General features: G+C 42.4%; 1 protein-coding gene across 2 annotated transcripts in view; it reads left to right on the forward strand.

Moving 5' to 3' along the window:
• wdr36 (WD repeat domain 36) overlaps positions 1-20,017 on the forward strand; it is a 124,803-nt gene that overhangs the window by 69,503 nt on the left and 35,283 nt on the right. For both annotated transcript variants that reach the window (XM_041186807.1, XM_041186806.1), the window contains exons 13-14: positions 4,656-4,770; positions 9,695-9,860. In XM_041186807.1, coding sequence (XP_041042741.1) covers positions 4,656-4,770; positions 9,695-9,860 — 281 coding nt within the window. The remainder of the gene's footprint in view (positions 1-4,655; positions 4,771-9,694; positions 9,861-20,017) is intronic.

The raw sequence follows: 20,017 nt of genomic DNA on the forward strand, positions 1-20,017 counted from the left end.
AACTACTTTAGTTCTGTCTTCATGGAGTAAGACACCAATGACTTCCCAGAAATATTGGGGAACCAAAGCTCTAGTGAGAATGAAGAATTGAAAGAAATTAGTATTCCTAAAAAAAACAGTGCTGGAGAAATTAGTGGGACCGAAAGCTGATAAATCCCCAGGGCATGATAATCTACATCCCAGGGTACTAAAGGAGGTGGTCATGGAAATCGTTGATGCTTTGGTTATCATCTTCCAAAATTCTGTAGTTTGTGGAACAGTCCTGGCAGATTGGAGATTGGCAAATGTAACCCCACTATTTTAAAAAAAAAGGAGGGAAGGGAAAAAACAGGAAATTACAGACCAGTTAGCCTAACATCAGTAGTAGGGAAAATGCTAGAGTCTATTATAAAGGTTGTGATAGTAGAACACTTAGAAAATACCAATGGTATTAGACAAAGTCAACCTGGGTTTATGAAAAGTAAATCATTTTTACAAACATACTGAATTTTTTGAGGACGTAACTAGCAGAATAGATAAGGGAGAAAAAGTTGATGTGGTGTATTTGGATTTTCTGAAAGCTTTTGGTAAAGTCCCACGTATGAGGTTAGTGTGTAAAATTAAAGCACGTGAGATTGGAGGTAATATATTGGCATGGATTGAGAATTGGTTAGCAAACAGGAAACAGAGTAGGAATAAATGGGTCTTTTTCGGAATGGCAGGCTGTGACTAGTGGGGTACCGCAGGGATCAGTGCTTGGTCTCCAGCTATTCACAGTATAAATGATTTGGATGAGGGAAGCAAATGTAATATTTCCAAGTTTGCTGACAACACAAAACTAGGAATGTGAGTGGTGAGGAGGATGTTTAGAGGCATCAAGGTGATTTAGACATGTTGAGTGAGTGGGAAAATAAATGGCAGTTGTAGTATAACGTGGATGAGTGTGAAGTTATCCACTTTGGTAGGAGAAACAGAATGTCAGAGTATTATTTAAATGGTGATAGATTGGGATATGTTGATGTACAAAGGGACCTGGGTGTCCTTGTACACTAATCACTGAAAGCAAGCATGCAGATGCAGCAAGCAGTTAAGAAGGCAAATGGTATGTTGGCCTTCATTGCAAGAGGACTTGAGTACAGGAGCAAGGATATCTTATGGCAGCTATACAGGGCCTTGGTGAGACCACACCTGGAGTATTGTGTGCAGTTTTGGTCTCCTTACTTAAGAAAGGATATACTTTTCATGGAGGGAGTGCAGCGAGCACTTACCTGACTGATTCCTGATTGTTGTATGAGGAGAGATTGGGTCGACTAGGCCTGTATTCACTGGACTTCAGAAGAATGAGGGGGGATCTCATTGAAACGTATAAAATTCTGACACAACTGGACAGATTGGATGCAGGGATGATGGTTCCTCTGGCTGGGTGCTCTAGAACAAGGAGGGAGGTCATAATCTCAGGATACTGGGTAGGCTATTTAGGACTGACATGAGGAGAAACTTCTTCACTCAGAGGGTAGTGAACCTCTGGAATTATCTACCACAGAGGGCTGTTGAGGCCAAGTCACTGAATATATTTAAGAAGAAGGATATAGATTTCTAGACTCTAAAGGATTCAACAGGTATGGGGAGAGAGCAGTCGCATGGCATTGAGATAGAGGATCAGCCATGATCACATTGAATAGCAGAACAGGCTCAAATGGCTGAATGATCTATTCCTGCTATTTCCTTTCTATTTTTCTTGAATAGTGACATTACACTCGCTTACTTCCGATCTGCTGGGACCATAATAGAATCGAGGGAATTTTGGAAAATCTTAATTAGCGCATCCACCATCTCTGCAGCTAACTCTTTTAGAACACCAGGATGTAAGCCATCAGGCCCTGGGGATTTGCCTGGTTTAAGTCCCTTGAGTTTCTCCAATAATTTTTGCCTGCTAATCTTAATTATCTGAATTTCCTCACTCTTGCCCCTTGCTTACCCTCTATTTCTGGTATGTAACTTGTGTCTTCTATGTGATGACAGATTCAAAATATTTATTCATTATCTCTGTCATTTCCTTATTCCCCATGATAAATTCTCTTGTCCCTGTCTCTAAGGGACCAATGTTTACTTTAGCTACTTCCATCCTTTTGATATGCATGTGAAAGGTCTTGCAGTCTGTTTTATATTCCTGGCTAGTTTATATTTTTCCCCCTTTATCGGCTTTTTGGTGGCTCATTGCTGGTTTCTAGAATAATCTCAATCCTCAGACTTAACTATTATTCATGACAACGTTATAAGCCTCTTCTTTTAATCTAATACCATCCTTAACTTCCTGAGTGAGCATGGATGGGTCTTTCTTGCTGATTTTCTACCTTTCATGGAATGTACTTTTATTGAACATTTTGAATTATTTCTTTAAATGTTTCCTGTTGTTATTTAATGCCAATTTAATCTTTTATCCAATCAACCTTGGCCATTTTTCTCCTCGTTGCTATGTACTTGGCACTGTTTAAGTTTAAGATTCTTGTTCGGGATTGGGGTATGTCACTTTTAAACTTAGTATGGAATTCAGTTGTATTATAACTGTTATTTCTCACGAATCATTTACTATGAGGTTACTAATTAACCCTGCCTTCTTGAACGACACTAGATTTAAAATTGCTACATCCCTAGTTGGTTCCAGGATGTATTGCTCCAAGAAACAAACGAAAACATTCTACAAACTCATCTTCCAGACCACCTTTGCCAATTTGACTTGTTCAGTCTACATGAGAATTAAAGTCTCCCAAAATTCTTACGTTGCCATTGTTACAAGCGCCTATAACTTCTTGTTTAGTGCTTTATCCAACTATATAATTACAGTTAGGGGGCCTATAAACTACTCCCAGCAGCATTTTCAGACCCTTGATTTCCTAATCTCCAGCTGTATTGAGTCTGCTTCCTTCTGAGCCAAAATCCTTTGTCACTAATGTTCTTATGTCATCCTTTGAAATCAGGGCTACATTCTGGCTGTCGTTTTGTACCTGGAATATTTATTTCCTTATCTTGGTCACCTGGTAACTGTGTCTTTGTAATGGCAATTAGACCTAAACCATTCATCCGTATTTGTGCTGCTAGTTCACCTATCATTTTCTGGATATTTTGCATATTAAGATAAAAAGCGTTTAATTTTATTTTTTCTTACTATTTCTTCCGTGCACTTATTCCCTGATGCATTATTATTGTTAAACTCTCTGTCCCTTCCTGTCCCATTCTGCTTGTCTTTGCCCACATCCCTACACCAGTCCACTATCTCGACTTTTCTCTTTAGATTTCTAAACCTTCCTTCACTGGAGCCCTATCCACAGACCTAGTTATATGATCCGTCAAGGCACTGATGGTTTAAGTGGAGTCCATCCCAATCATTCCTGAGTACTGGTACCAGTGTTCCATGAATTAAAACCCTTTCTTCCCTCAACATTCCTCTGAACCACATGTTTGATTCTCAAATCACTTGTCCCTATACCAACTGGCATGTGGCTCAGGTAACAACCCCAGAGATTAATACCTTTGAGGTTCTGTACTTTAATTTGGACCCTAACTCCTCAAACACACTCAGAAGATCATTTTAGTTCTGCCTATGTCTTCAGTTCCAACATGGACCACTTCCATCTCTTCCCACTCCAAGTTCGTTTCCAGCCATGAGAAGATGTCCTTAATCTTGGTACCGGGCAGGCAACGCAGCTTTCAGAGCTCCGAGTCATGGTTGCAGAGAACAGTGTGTATCTGCCTGAACCCAACTATACTGGATCTTATCACTACCACATTCCTTTTTGCTCCCTCCGCTTGAATGATATCCTGAACCATAGTGCTATGAACAGTTTGCTCATCCACCCTGCAGTCCTTGTTCTTATCCACACAGGTAGTTAGTGCTCTGTACCTGTTAGTCAAAGGCTGAGGTTCCTCCATTACTACATGCTGGATCTGCCAGACTCTCAATCGCACCCTCCTGTCCCTGACCAATGATCAACTGTAAAGTTCTACTTAACCTAAGGGGTGTGACTGTCTCCTGGAACAAAGTATCCGAGTAACTCTCCTCCTCCCTGTTTGCAACTCAGACACAAACTCAGCAACCCTGAGCTAAAGTAACTCAGGCTGTAGCCACTTACCACAGATATAGTCATCCAGGACTGCAATGTATTCCGTATATTCCAATATGTTGCGGTCACAGCACACCACCAATCCAGCCTTGTCTGTCTAACTGTATTTATTTAATTTGACAATGAGTTACTAATTTTAGTTAGCTAACATAATAGCAAGTTGCACTTTGAGCTTTGCAGCAAAAGAAGAACACGCAACAGCTTCTAGAATGTTTCTGTATTGGCAATTAGATCCAAACCATTTATCCTTTTGTACTGCTAGTTCATTTATCATATCATGATGTTTCACGTATTAAGATAAAGGGCCTTTAATTTTATTCTTTCTTACTACAATTCCCTCTGTCCTTATTCCCTGAAGTCATCATTGTCTAAGTGCCATGCTGAATGACAGAAACCTGCTTAACCTTTAGACCTAGGAAGTTAATGATGAAAGTCTTTCTATCCTGTGTTAATTTTTAAAATTTGCTTATTTGCTTATGCAGTCTATGTTGCTGTTGAGTTGATGCATTAAAAAAATTGTCAAGCACTTATGAAATAACTTTGTTGTACTCTTAGGCTGTGGATATAACATCTTGCGGAAATTTTGTTATTGTTGGCCTTTCATCAGGCCATGTGGACGTATATAATCTGCAATCAGGCATCCACAGAGGGCAGTATGGTAAAGAAAAGGGTAAGTACAAGGTTATGATAATGTCCAGAATCATTTGCTTGCTTTAATAGTCTTTTGTGCAGATATATTGGATGCAGAGCAATAGAGTATAGAACTTGAGGAGGATTATCATGCTAAGTGTTGCACAATGTACCTTTGTTTTCTAAGCGTGGGAACATAAGTGTTGAAGATCACCAAAATTGTGGCCTGCTCACTGATGTGACAGCATAATGCAAATATTTGCAACCGACTAATAATTTTTGACACAAGCTGTTTTAGGGATTGAATTATATTAAAAAAAAACTTCCTTAGAAAGCACTACCAATATTAAAAGGCATATTTCTCTATTTAATTGTATCTTTGTATCTATTTGTGATTAGAAAATGATTGTAGCCTATTTATGATAGCATAATATAAAAATAATGAGAAGGATACAGTTCAAATTGTGTAGTCATGGTATGATTTTATAATTCAGTTGCGAGATTTATTTATGGTCTGTAAATCTGAGACATTTTTAACATATAAATAAAATGTGAACTAAACAATGGTCTCCTTTCCATTTAAAGCGAAGATTTGTTTCTAAAAACTCAGTTCCTTGTGACACATACAACACATTAGTTTTACTTAAGAGGGGACAGTTTTTTTCCTTCCAATTTTCTCCCTCTTTCCCTGAAGGCTCTGATCCTGTTCCACAGGGATGGAAGCCCTCCTAAACCTTGTTCAAATCGTAGCTTGGTTGATCTTAAACGATGAGGGTCAACAGGCAGTTTGACTGCAGAGGACGACACAGTCAATCATGATTCTGTTCTCGTCCATTCTTCTCCCAAAGAGTGATCATTGGTGACTAATTTAAAACGAGAAAAAATTTAAAGCTAGTCTTAGCATCCCAATTGCTGCCTTATTAGAGATCGGCTAAACAGCACAGGCTCAGAATCAACCCCAGGGCCATTAATTTATATGACTTTGTTACCATGCCACATTTACATCTTCACGATCGTGTAGTTACTATTGAGTACTTGAGGGCCACCTTGCCTAGTCTAGAATTATTGAGTCTTTGCCTGCTCTATGCAGCTTGGCTAAGGTCTGAAAATTCTTGTGTGGAGAATGTCAGATTTAAAACCAAATTGTTTGTCATGTAGTTAGCAAATAACACTTTTTCAGATTTTATTTCAGTGTGTGCCCATTTCATCAATGGCTCATTAGTTTTGCATAATTTAGTTATAACTGTCCTTAGCACTCAGTTGCATAGTGTGCACTGCAGAACTGAAAATTTTATATTTTGATGAATTTATCTTCATTTCTTTTTCAATATTTGCTTCCAAAGGCCAAGTATTTTTGACAGAAGTCAAAGCTGGGTTCACACATCAGTGCTCATGGAATGAGACTCCAAGAAACAATTTTTGCAAAAGTCACAACTTGAAAAAGCTCTATAGAAATTATAACTACAGATTCTAAATGCTGGCGTTTAGGAAAAAAAATGGGAAGATACGGGAGGTTAAATAATGGGTTAGTTATGGACATTCCTCTGGAAGGTCGAAAGCCACACACTGTTTCTGGGAGGATTTCCTCAGCCACCAGAAGTAGGCGATTCAGGAGAATGCGTGTCAGAATTTTCCCTGCTATGGACAGGAGTGAAATCCCTTGATAGTTTCCACAGCATGATCTATCTCCCTTCTTGAAGGTACGTACAATTGTCGCATTCCTGAAGTCATTGGGGGGGTGGGGGGAGTTATTTTTCCTCCCAAATCCATAGGCTGAGTGCTTGGAGCCTTGATGTGAGCAAAAGCCCACCAGCCTTGAAGGCTTCAGCTGGAATACCATCAGGGCTGCAGGCTTTGGTGTTTTTCATCCGTTTGATTGCTTGTGCAGCTGTCAGTGGTTCACCCATGGATTCTACCACAGGGTACTGGGGGATAGCCTAGAGAGTATCAGCTGCCACTGTAGATTCACGGGTGAGGAGTTGAAAATGTTCATTCCAACATTGACAAATTGCGTTGTCATCCTTAAGAGAGGCACCATCCTGTGAGCGAAGGGGATTTTGTCCATTTGACCTAGGCCTTGATGGCTTCAAAAAAACTTTGCATGTCATGACAGTGAGCATATTATTGGATCTTTTGGGCTTTCTCTTCCCACCACTTATCCTTTATTTTCTGATTTGTCTTTGGCTGCGAATGTTAACTGCTGGAATGCTACTTTCTTGACTTGTGACCTTGGGTTGCTCTGCCAAGCAATGAAGGCAGCTCGATTTTGTTCCAGGAGGTCAAGTGTTTCAGTATTGTTTTCATCAAACCAGCCTTTGTTGCCAGACAAATCCAAGAAAATTCTCAAGAACACCACCAGGAATTCTTCATTGATTTTGTTGACCTGACCAAAGCATTTGACTCAGTAAATCACCAGGCTTTGTGGATTATGCTGCAGGGATTTGGATGAAGAAACTTCTTCGCTATCCTGCATCTGCTTCATGATGATATGCCTGCAACTGCCTTGAGTGGGAGATCTGAAACAATCCCCTTCAAAATTTGGACCGGTGTCAAGGAAAGCTGTTACTATTTACAATCTACCTGATAGTGGCTATTCAATTTATCAACTGATGAGATAAATGCCGCCTAGATCGAAAATTCTTAACCTCAGTCTCATCCTTCCCATAACTAAACTGACCATCATAACTAAACTGACCATCATATTCTGGAATATGTTGAGCTCTTCCCATACCTTGGTAACCACCTCTCTCAAAAGGCCACCGTTAACGAAGAGATCCAGCACTGGATCAGCTGCTCCAGCTCAGCCTTCTACAAACTACGGCAGTGAGTGTTTGACAACAAAGACCTCTGCTAGTCAGCAAAAGTCCTAGTGTATAGAGCAATAATGCTGTACTGTAGAGAGACCGGGACTGTGCATAGGTGACACTTAAGAGCGCTAGAGAATTCCATCAGCAATGCCTCTGTGGTATCCTCCTGATTCATTGGGAGGACTGTTGAACAAATGCATGTGTCCTTCTTGAAGACAGCTCCATAAGCATTCAGGCAAAACTCCTACAAAATCGACCATGATGGATTGGACCGGGTGTGTCCAAGTAACCAAAAAGTGACTCCCCTGTTTTCTCAACTTACTTTCAAATGGCCAGCATTCCAGGGGAAGGCAAAGAAAACACTAGAAAGACACTCTGAAGCTCTTCGTGAAGCGTGGCAGAATTGACATTAATGACTGGGAGGAGTTGGCTACCAATCGTTCAAAATGGTGACAATTTGTCCATCAAGCTGAATCATGCTTCAAATCCAAATGTGAGGCAGAGCGGCGGCAGGGAAGGAAATAAAAGGAAACAGATCGTACAGTCAGGTTCCCACAACTTCATGTAACATCCTGCCCCATGTGCTCAAAGATCTGTTGGTCAAAAATGAGCCTCTTGAATCACATGAAGACCTATGGCAGAAATTTGTGACCCTGAGTACTTGCCATCCTTGAATCGCAGTGGGTTTTGTTTTTATTTCAGGATTAAAGCATTTCAAAAGCTATTCTTTTCAACTTGGGAAGTAGGGAATTATATTCTGTTGGTTTAGTGCCTCTTTGTATCCAGAAAGATGATAACTCACCTAAATCTTCTGATCACAATTAGCTGAATCCTCTGTGCCGAGTATGCTGCCTATTTTAGCGTTCTATGCACATTTAACAAGCTTAAAATTTGTTTCTATGTCTAGATAAGAAACAACCAGGTCCCAACTATCTCTTATGGTACTGCCCTGATGCTGTATTTTTATCATTACTGAGTTTTCCTTTTTTTAATGACATGTTAGGTGTAAAAAAAGGTTAATAAAGTTCTGTGCATTAGATGGCATGGCATACTCGAGTTGTACCCATAATGAAAAGAAAGCAAATTTATAATTTTCAGTAAAGTATACATTTTATAAAATAACAATAGACAATAGGTGCAAAGCTGCTTTCTAACCCAATGATCTAAAGCGTAATTGTCTTTAATAGGTCACATTCTTGGATGATATCATCATCTGAAATCATTAATCAAGTTTGGTCTTCAGTAATTTATGTCCCTTTTTTCCACCTTCCTCTTATGGAAGTTGATACTCCTGAGCACTGACCATGAGCACTGATATTGCTCTTGTCCAAGTGAATATTTTTGTGTGAACCCAGATTGGTGGACTATTCAATTTTTCAGCAGCATCATAAAACCTGATCTTTCTCCTACCTATACTCTTCTGCATGCATTTCCAGCAGGAGGGGTTACTGAATAATGATCTAAAGCGCAAATCCTGGCCCCCCCACCCCGCTCCCTCTTCTGCGCTAGAAAAAGACAAGCTAATTGAAGGCTACTGGATAAAACCAGGGCTCGTATTGATGTGTGTGCCTTAACACAACGGCACATGAAGCATTAATTTAGTGAGCCATTCTGAGAGTCCTAGGTGAGATTAAACTTGGACTTACATTGCACCTTATTGCAGTGTCTGGAAGTGGTTCAATAAGTTACTTGAGGTGCAGTGACTTGTTATATTGGCAAACACAGCAGTTCTTTTGTGGCCATCTATCACACACTCCCCCCCCAACTCACCCACCCAACCAATCTTCCTTCATCAAAATGTGATAATCGAAGTGTTTCTGATGATGTTGACTGAGGGAGGAATTCTGGGCAGAATATTCAGAGAACCCATATTCAGCCGTGATCATATTGAATGGTGGAGCAGGCTCAAAGGGCCAAATGTCCTACTCCTTCTATTTTCTATGTTTCTATGAAATAGATTAGGCTAATGAGGCCTTGGTTTAAATTCTCACCTGGAGGACGATGCATTCAGCAATACAGCAGTCCCTCATGCTGCACTGGGCATCATCTTATAACTTGCTAGATTTGGGCAGGGGAATTATTTCAACTTAATTAATTGAAAACGTACTATAGCTCTGGTCAATGTCCTAATTACAGACTATCCACTTAATTCCTAAGCTCATGAAGGCCAGATCCGAGGAGTTGCTGTTGATGGACTGAATCAGCTTACAATTACAGCTGGTGGCGATAAAATGATCAAGTTTTGGAAGTTTAAATCAAAGGAATTGATTTATACAACAACACTAGATGCATCACCAGCTAGCATTTTGCTACACAGAGACAGGTGGGAAATGTTGAGTTATTAAATTTTTAAACTGAAGTTTTGCATTCCTGCTGCTTAGAATGGTTTTTTACATCACCTTGATATGATTGCTCAAATACTTCTATAAGCAGAAATGACATGAAATGGGAAGGTCATATTTAGTACAGACTTCAATGATTTATAATTGTTGTTGATATAAAATCATGCTACAAAAGCGAAGGATAAAAATATTTTTTTGTTTGACTTCTGTTGGGAATTACAGAGCCTATAGATGCTAACTAAGCGTGTATCTATCATCCAGATGGCTTTTACGAAGTTCATACATCATAAATAGTTGCAATTGTCATCCCTGATGGCACTGTCGAATCACCACATTAGTTGTGTTTTGGATTTCCAGCATCCGCAGTTTTTTGTTTTTATCGTTGTCGAATCACCAGTTGGCCTGGAAATTCCTGAGTCCCCAAAGCAATGACATAATAGATGCTAACGGACAAGTGGACAAGCATTCACATGGATGATCTGCATGGCCTCTCCCAGGATGCAGGGTAGTGGAGTTCATTGCCATTTTGTGCATCAACATCTAAGAGGGTTTCAGCTCATTATGAGCAGACTGGGAAAAAGTGGCAGTGGCAGGCACACCTACAAACCTTCCTCTTACTATACAGGCGGTATCTAAAAAAGCTAATGGATAGTTGGTTGACTCTGAGGAATTTAAGGATCTTTCTGATTCTGTGAGGCCCTTTTTCTCACTGATCATTTGTAGCCAGAATCTGTTCCTCTACTGGCACAGCTGGTGTGGATTCCTCAGACGTGATTTGCCCTACAGAAGCAGCATCCTGCTTTAGTCTCCATCTTTGCAGACCAAAGTCCATGATTGAGTTAGCCTCATTCATGTCTATCCAAGGACTTGGAGGCCCTGACTGAAGAGCCACCCTCATCTCAAAAGTTCATAGTGCTTTGCAACTGCTGTCTACATTTCATACATAGAATTACATGGAAATGACAATGTTGAAATAAACTGTTCAACCTGACAGTAGTCTTAATTTCATGTGCCCATTCTTAAATATGGGCATGATCTCTACCTCAATCACTGACTCACAGCTCTATGTTTAAAAAGGAAAAAAGTTTCTCCTGCTCCGTTCTCTCATCCTAGACCTTTGAGCACTGGAAACTGCTTTGTTCTCTGTCTCATCCCATCATAATTTCAAATGCACATCAAATCACCTGTAATTTCCTCTGTACTGATTGAAAAGTCCAAGTTTTTCAAATCATCTTTGTGAAATTGGAATTCCCTCTGTTTATTGATGTTTGCATGATTGTTGCTACTCTAGACCTAAGAATTCTTGGTCACTCTCCTTCCCTGCTTTTCACCTAGTCATGCCATCTTTCATTTCTTTCTTTTCCCCACTAACCTCCCGTCAATCCCTAGACAAGGGGTCAGCAAGCTAAATAACAAGAAACAGGAAAAACACTTTCTTGAGAGCTGCAATGCTGTTACTCAAATGCCAATAAAAATGAAGAACAAGACACATACTTTCAGCAAAGGTAGTGTGCTTTCTCAGTAAAATGCCTCTCAAGATTGATTTTTTTTTGTCTTTGTTGGCACATTTCCCATTGCCAGCCAAATTCGGGATGAATATGAATTAATCAGTCCATTCATTTCATATGGAAGTATGATGTCATTGATGTCACAGAGACATGGTTGAGAGATCAGCAGGGTTGGCAGCTCAATATTCCTGGATATAAGGTCTTCAGGCAAGACAGGGAAGGAGGTAAAAGAGGAGGGGGTATCACAATATTGATCAAGGAATCAATTACAGCAGTAAGGAGGGATGACATCTTAGAAGGCTCCTCAAATGAAGCTATATGGGTAGAACTGAAAAACAAAAAAGAAGCAATCACATTGCTGGGAGTGTACAATAGGCCCCCAAACAGTCAGAGAGAAATAGAAGAGCAGATATGTAAGCGAATTTCAGAGAAGTGTAAAAAAAAAGGGCGATTTCAACTTCCCCAACATTAACTGGGTTAGTCATAGTGTGATAGGTTTAGAGGGAGCAGAATTCTTAAAATGCATCCAGCTTTTTAAGCCAGTATGTAGAAGGTCCTACAAGAAAGGTGGCGGTCCTGGACTCAATTTTAGGGAATGAAGCCAGGCAAGTGGTAGAGGTATCAGTGGGGGAGCAGTTTGCAGAAAGTGATCATAACTCCATTAGATTCAAGGTTGTTATGGAAAAGGACAGAAATCAGAGTTCTAAATTGGGGGAAGGCAGATTTTAATAAGATCAGATATGATTTGGCCAGAGTGGACTGGGAGCAGCTACTTTTAGGTAAATCTGCGTCAGAGCAGTGGGACTCATTTGAGGAGGAAATAGGGAGAGTACAGGGCCAACATATTCCAGTAAAGACAAAGGGTGGGACCAACAAATCCAGGGAACCCTGGATGTCGAGGGATATAAAGGATTGGAGAAGGAGAAAAAGGGAGGCTTATGGCAGATACCGAGGGCTCAAAACAGCAGAAGCCCTAGAGGAGTATAGAATGTGTAGAGGGGAACCTGAAAAGGAAATTAGGAGAGCAAAAAGGGAGCATGAAAAAACATTGGCAGGTAAAATAAAGGAAAATCCAAAGTTATTTTACAAGTACATTAAGAGTAAGAGGATAATTAGGTAGAGTAGGGCCCATTAAGGACCATAGTGGTAATTTGTGTGTGGAGCCAGAAGACGTAGGTAGGGTTCTAAATTAATACTTTGTGTCAGTGTTCACAAGTGAGAGGGACGACGTGGGTAGGGAAATCAGGCAGAAGGACTGTGATATAATTAAAGAAATTAGCAAAGAAAGGGAGTAGGTTCTAAGTGGCCTGGCAGGCTTAGAAGTTGATAAATCTCCAGGCCTGGATGAAATGTATCCCAGGCTGTTGAGTGAGGCAAGGGAGGAGATAACAGGCGCGCTGGCAATAATTTTCAATACCTCTCTGGCCACAGGAAAGGTGCGAGAGGACTGGAGGACAGCCAATGTGGTACCGTTATTCAAGAAAGGAGGACAGGATAAACCAGGGAACTACAGGCCAGTCAGTCTAACCTCAGAGGTGGGGAAACTATTGGCAGCAATTCGGAGGGACAGAATTAATCTACACTTGGAGAGGCAGGGATTAATCAAGGACAGTCAGCATGGTTTTGTTAAGGGGAGGTCATGTCTGACCAATCTGATTGAATTTTTCGAAGAGGTGACCAGGTGTGTAGATGAGGACAATGCATTTGACGTAGTCTACTTGGGCTTCAGCAAGGCTTTTGATAAGGTCCCGCATGGGAGACTGATAATGAAGGTAAGAGCCCATGGGATCCAAGGCAATTTGACAAATTGGATCCAGAATTGGCTGAGTGACAGGAGGCAGAGGGTCGTGGTCAAGGGATGTTTTTGTGACTGGATGCCTGTGTCCAGTGGGGTTCCACAGGGATCAGTGTTGGGTCACTGCTGTTTGTGATATATATAAATGATTTAGACTTGAATGTAGGAGGGTTGATTAGTAAGTTCGCAGATGAAAATTGGTGGGGTGGTAAATAGTGAGGAGGATAGCCTTAGATTACAGGAGGATATAAATGGGCTGATCAGTGGCAAATGAAATTTAACCCAGATAAGTGTGAGGTGCACTTGGGCAGGACGAACAAGGCACGGGAATACACGATGAGTGGTAGGACCCTGGGAAGTACCGAGGATCATAGGGACCTTGGTGTGCATGTCCACCAGTCCCTTAAGGTAGCGGGACAGGTAGATAAGGCGGTTAAGAAGGCATATGGGATACTTGCCTTTGTTAGCCAAGGCATAGAATATAAGTGCAGGGAGGTTATGCTGGAACTGTATAAAACACTGGTTAGGCCACAGCTGGAGAATTGCATGCAGTTCTGGAATCCGCATTATAGGAAGTATGTGATTGCACTGGAGAGAGTGCAGAGGAGATTTACCCGGACGTTGCCTAGGCTGGAGAGTTTTAGTTATGGGGAGAGATTGGATAGACTGGGGTTATTTTCCCTGGAGCAGAGGAGGTTGAGGGGGGACATGATTGAGGTGTATAAAATTATGAGGGGCATAGATAGGATAGACAGGAAGGAACTTTTCCCCTTGGTGGAGGGATCAGTAACCAGGGGACATAGATTTAAGGTAAGGGGCAGGAGGCTTATAGCAGATGTGAGGAAGAATTTTTTTCACCCAGAGATGGTGGGAATCTGAAACTCACTGCCTGAAAGGGTGGTAGATGCAGAAACCTTCATAATATTTAAGAAGCATTTGGATGTGTACTTGAGATGTCATGGCATACAAGGCTATGGAAAATGGGATTAGAATGGTTAGGTATTTGTTTGACCGGTGCAAACTCGATAGGCCGAAGGGCTTTTTTCTGTACTGTAGACTTCTATGACACTATTTTGAAATTCTCGATTTTCTCCTTTGATTTTTCTCGTCTTTGTAATCATTTCAACCCTCTAATTATGCTAGTTCTTTTCAAATTAAATTCAAACTCTTAATCAGTTTTTAAAAAATGTCTGGCGTTAATATTCTGTACAATACTGCCAATGAATGTCAAAACGTGTAATTAAATTATTTTGTAGCAAGACGTTAGTTCCTTTATCGATGCATGCTGCCACACCTGAAAGGGACTCATGATCGGCTAGCGGGCGATACATTAGCCATTAATGCAATGTCGCATGATGTAATTTGCTTGGCAAAACAGTGTAACTCTAACTTGTATAACCTTAAATTCCGGCGCACAGTAGTCCCGACATGCTGTGAAATAAAGCATGATGACATCAGGAGGGGTTCCCAACTTCATCATGCCGCATCGAGATATTTTGTTGGCCAAATGTGGCCGAATGTTGGGAGCCCACCTTACATCAATTAAAGGGGAAATTCACCCAATTAAAAAGGCAATGCACTGCAATTTTAAGCAGCGCTTGTGTTTTAATAGTTGGAACATGGGCTGGACAGCATCTCAGAATTAGGACTTTCTAAATCCAGGATGGGATTTAAAACCAAGGATGGAACAAAGTGTGTGAAGGTAGGAGTAAACATTTCTTGTGTAAGTCTGGACTTTCTGGATTGCTCAGTGAGCCATATTGCTCATTTTTTTCTGAGGCAAAGAAGCTTCTGCCCTTAGCCATTTACAGTCTGGCCATTATATCATTAAGTCTGCACCTCAGCAATCCAATATTTTAAAACTGGGTGTTGTTATGTCAGGCGGAGACTCTTCCTCGGATAAGGAGGAGAAGGGAGAAGAGGCCAGCTGACCAGAGGCATCATCAGCGTGTCCACCCAAAACAGCAAGCAGCACACCCAGAAGAATGTTGAAGGCCAGCGAAGCTTGCAAGGGAGAAGGGGATCAGCAGAGACTCCATTACCCTGCTGGTGGAGCATAGAGAGATCCAATTATCTGGACATGACATTGTGTAGTGCAGAAGAAGGATCTGCCTCTTAAGGGAGATGTTGACCTCCATCTCCAAAATGATTGGGCCTGAGATTGCATCCAACTGTGTTGGGAGCACTCTATGCCTGTGGCATTGAAAGTGACAATCACCCTCAACTTTTAGGCTTCAGGGCCCTCTAGGGGATCTCAGCTTTGTCACAATCCGCAACACACAACTGCATAAAGCATGTCATGGGTGCACTCTTCAGGCGAGTGAATACCTTTACATTTCAAAACAGATGAGGATAGCCAGGCAGAGCATGCAAGAGGAATTTTAGCTGCTGCAGGCTTCCCAAAGATTCAGGGTGCCATTGATTGCAGCCACGTGGCGGTCAAAGCACTGGTTGGAGAGCCCAGGGGCATTTTGTGATTCGTAAAGGCTTCCAGTTGCTCAACGCCCAGCTAGTGTGCATCAGCAGATCCTCCAAGTTTGCGCAAGGTATCCTGCAAGTTGCCATCATTCTTATTCTCTGGCACTCCCATGTCCAAAGCCTCTTCAGTCCCACTGCACGTTTGATGGGGGGAATAAAGGATACCCTCTAAAAAGATGGCTGATGACACCTATAAGACATCCTTGAACCCCAAGAGAGGTACACCAGAAACCATGCCTTCGCAAGGGCCATAATCGAGAGGATGATCAGGCTGCTCAAATTGTTCCGTTGTCTGGACTCGTCTGTGGGATCTCTTCAATATGCACCGGATCATGTGTTGCTCGTTGTTGTGTCTGGCGCTTTCTTGGGGATATCAGATGGAGGAGGTAGAATGGGATGTACAGTCACAAACGTTTGAGGACAAATCCAATACAGACTCCGAGGATGAACGTGCACAGCCAAAGAGGCATGTTGAGGAGCCAACAGGTCAGCAACTTTTGGGAGCCAGGGAGACCAGCGAAGCTCTTATTTAAAGGAACTTCCAGCAGGCTTCCAAAGCCCTCATTCCATATCCTTGAAAAGCTGCAGTCACATAATTACTCAGACCTCATGAACCCCTCCTGACACCCTCCCTGGCTTGTGCCACCTCCTGGAAAGAGCAATCATGCTCAATTAGTTTTTGGGATTGAGTTGCAGGCCTCCGATCTTAATGGCACTAAGAGCACAAGAATGTGTGATATGGAGTAACAGTTTAATAACATGATGTCAAACAAAAATACACAAGTCATGCAACTAAAGATTTCACCCATGATTGCCTTTCTGTATTTACTGTGATTTCTTAAACTGTTTACGAGTGCTTTGCCTTTGTCCTGTCCCATTGCAGGCAATACATTGGAGGCAGGCCGCTGATTCAGATGCCCCATTGGCCTGGATGACCTTGGTGGCCGACCTCTGGTTGCCGGAGGCTGTGAGGGCCCCAACTGGGTGGGAGAGTCTTGCAGGGCACTCCTCAGTCATCGTGGAGTCTTCAGACAATACTGTCATTAGCAGAGGAACAGAGGAGCTGCTGTCACCATCGTGAGAGCCCTGAGAGGAGCCCCCAGTTGCTAATAACTGCTGCTCATCCGCCAGCATGAGGTTTGCTTGGACCTCCCTGCTCACCATAGATGGACAAGCAGCTATCAGAGACACCAGGTGCCTCATCCATCTTTCATGCTCTTAATTCGCTGCTGAGGTCACTGCCAGTGTGTGGACTTGCAGGTCTGAATGAACGCTGCCCTAGAAAACCTTGATTGAGCTGCCGGAGCTAGCTTTCCATGAGAGTCACCAATCTCTCTATGGAGGATGCTGTGCATTCAAAGCAGAGGGTAACTGCAGTGCCCATGACCTGCTTGGACTTGCCCTTTGTACGGACCAGGGCACTCATACCCTCTGGAAGCTCTGCCATATCTCCATGCACCTTCTGCTGGACATCCAGCATTTGCTGCCTAATGGATGACTCCAGAGGCTCAGCATCTGCCTGGGGTGCCTGGGGCTCAGCATCTTCCTGGTCTCCAACACTCCTCCAACTGCCAATGGCCTGGGAACACTCAGCCTCCAACAGCTGCTCAGGCAGATGTGACATGCTTCCCCCAGTATGTGCTACCATCTGTACCAATGTCCTCAATTCCATCAAGGTGACGGAGTCTGAGGTGGCGCGAGGCGTAGAGCGAGGATGTGACGCAGCAGCATCTGAGAGTCCCTCCTCCTCCGATGTCAATGGTGGATGGTCTGGATCCTCAATTGCTTTTGTCATTGATCCATCTGATGGATGAAAAACAGCAGTGATTATACATGAGCATTAAAAAGCAGAGTAAGTAGGCGCTGCTGCATTCTGCACATGGGCACAGTGCAATTCCAACATGTACTGATGCAAAAACACAGAGGAACAGTGAACATAACCTTGCACTTCATTTCTGAAGCCTCCCCCGCCCCAAAGAAATTGTATCGCCTTCACTATTACCCTCCTCAAAAACCCCCGCCTCTCCTTGATCTCGCAGATCTCACCCCTTGCTCACATGCCAACTCTAAAATGTTCTCCTCCATTGGCATTAGCACTGTCAAATTTGGCACGCCATCACTTGAATGGTTGCATTCCAACGCATTGAGCTTTCTCTTCTCCTGTGAAGACAAGAACACATCCATGAGTCCCTTTTCTATAGCTGAGGTTACATGCTCCTCCCCAAAATTGCTGTTCCACATGTTCAACACGTTTCAGGACTTCTCCCTCCTAGGCGTGCCTGCCATCTTACCTAGTCTTAAACAGCCTTCTAAGCACAGATCTCCTTTGATTCTGGAGCTGATCGTGTAACACTTTCCAGCCCCACCAAATGCATGCCCACACATATATGCATTCATTCAAGATACAAATTGGCTTCCTTACTCATCCTTGCAGAGCAGAGAAGGTGATTCACCCTCTTGCACCCAAGTCCTAAGCGCGAGCCGACGGCTCACTCTTGTTGCCACCTCTGTCCAAGCTTTCTTGGTTAGATGTAGAAGCTTTCTCTTGCCATCACCTGGCAACAGCATCTCTCATTGATCGCTGTCTGCAGGGAGGGACCACAAACAGTCATCAGAGAAATGGGAGCTGTTTCTGTGTGGACATTTCCATTGCCACTTGTTTGGCTTTGTCCTCTGGCCACCATGCCACAAATCCCTTCACAAGCTGGCCCTGCCTGTGGTGCAGGATAGCAGAAATTGGCTGTCTCTGAAGAGTGTCCTGACACTGCATAAAGTCCAGATTTGTTCCCTCTGTCTTGCCAGCATCCTTCCTGTTGTCCTTCTAAAACCCCCTGCCTGCAGCTTGCTTCATGGAGGAGCCCGCCCTGTTTTCAGCAACCACCCCCCGCACCTGCTGCTGGCCCCCTCAGTGAACGACTTTAACACTGGCTGGCTGTTACTTGACTAATCAAGCACTTGATTGCTGTCGGCTACCTGTGTTGGGCGAGCGCAGACTTTACATCCGCTTCCAGGCCCGCCGATCCAGCATGCGTGCTGAGAGAAAAATTCAGGCCTATGAGTGATTAAACATTTCCCAAGTTTTACCTGTTATTTGTTAAAATATCCATCACCAAGGAGATTTTTAGATATCTGATATTCTTTCTAAATTAGATTAGAAACACATTTAGATAATCTTTCTAAAAATTGATGAGAAAAAATGGACTCGATCAATGATTGGGTGCCACAAGAGTCTTTAATGAGCTATATGTGGCTGTGGAACCATAGGTTTCCGACCTCCACTCCAGCCCAGTCTATCATTGTTCCTGTCCTCTTATAGTCCTGCAACCCCAGGATAGAATCTTGCATAAACCAACAGATAACTTCTGCACCACTCTTGGTATTCTTTTAAGTGTCCATCGAGACACTCATTGTTGCCTTCCCCTAAGCAACATCCCCAATTGCCTCTTTAAAGCACCTTGACATAGTTTTCCATATTAAAGAATTTTTAATAATTCTTTTTAATAAATTACAACTTGTTATAATTAAAAATTAAAATTAAAAATACAACTTGTTGATTAATTAGCATTAGGGTGTAATAGCTACAAAGTGAAAGCGCTTGGATCTAAAAGAGGTTGATGTGGGGGCATATTTTATGATGGCTGAGACTTCAGGCATGCTATATTTTATAAGATTGTGTTGTATGAGTCTGATACTGTGGTGTCTAGCAGATGTTGCAATTGCACGTAGTTTCTGTTCTTAATAGGCTGGTTCTTCAGTGCCAGCAATGTCGTCATCTGGCACTCTGGCATCCTCTGGGGCATTTGTCTACAGTCCTTCCCTGAATGCAAAGGTGTGAAGCCAGGTTCGTACTGCAAGACAGCTCTGAACTCGGACACAGAATCTTGTGTGTCCCAAAGCTTTGATCTGTCTTTACCCTTGACTTTGTATGTGTTCCATTGCAGCATTAATGCTCTTACAAGAATGCTTTGTGAGCTGGGGAGTAGGAGGTACCCTTTTCAACCATCTTGTCTCTTACTCCTGCTGTGAAAATAAAGCTGGACTGATGAAAGAGACCAGCATCATGGCATATTCTTGGCATATTGTGAATTCCTGTGCAAGAGAAGCTACCTGTTAGCACAAATTACTTTTAGTATTAGTGACATGTAGGGCATTGATGACTTTCCTAATAGTGAAGTGCACAGCAAAAGTCCCTGGAATGAGCTTGTAGTGTAAGAGCTGTAGTCACTTTGTGCTACAGTCAGAGCTGTGCATTCTGACTGCTGCAATGAACGGAGTTCCTCAAAAGTTTCATGAACGAAGAGCTGCCTGCTCAGATAGATCTCTTTGGGAAGGTCTTTGGAAAATCGGCTGAGGTCAC

Source organism: Carcharodon carcharias, chromosome 4 (assembly GCF_017639515.1).
Source record: "Carcharodon carcharias isolate sCarCar2 chromosome 4, sCarCar2.pri, whole genome shotgun sequence".
NCBI classification, from domain to species: domain Eukaryota; kingdom Metazoa; phylum Chordata; class Chondrichthyes; order Lamniformes; family Lamnidae; genus Carcharodon; species Carcharodon carcharias.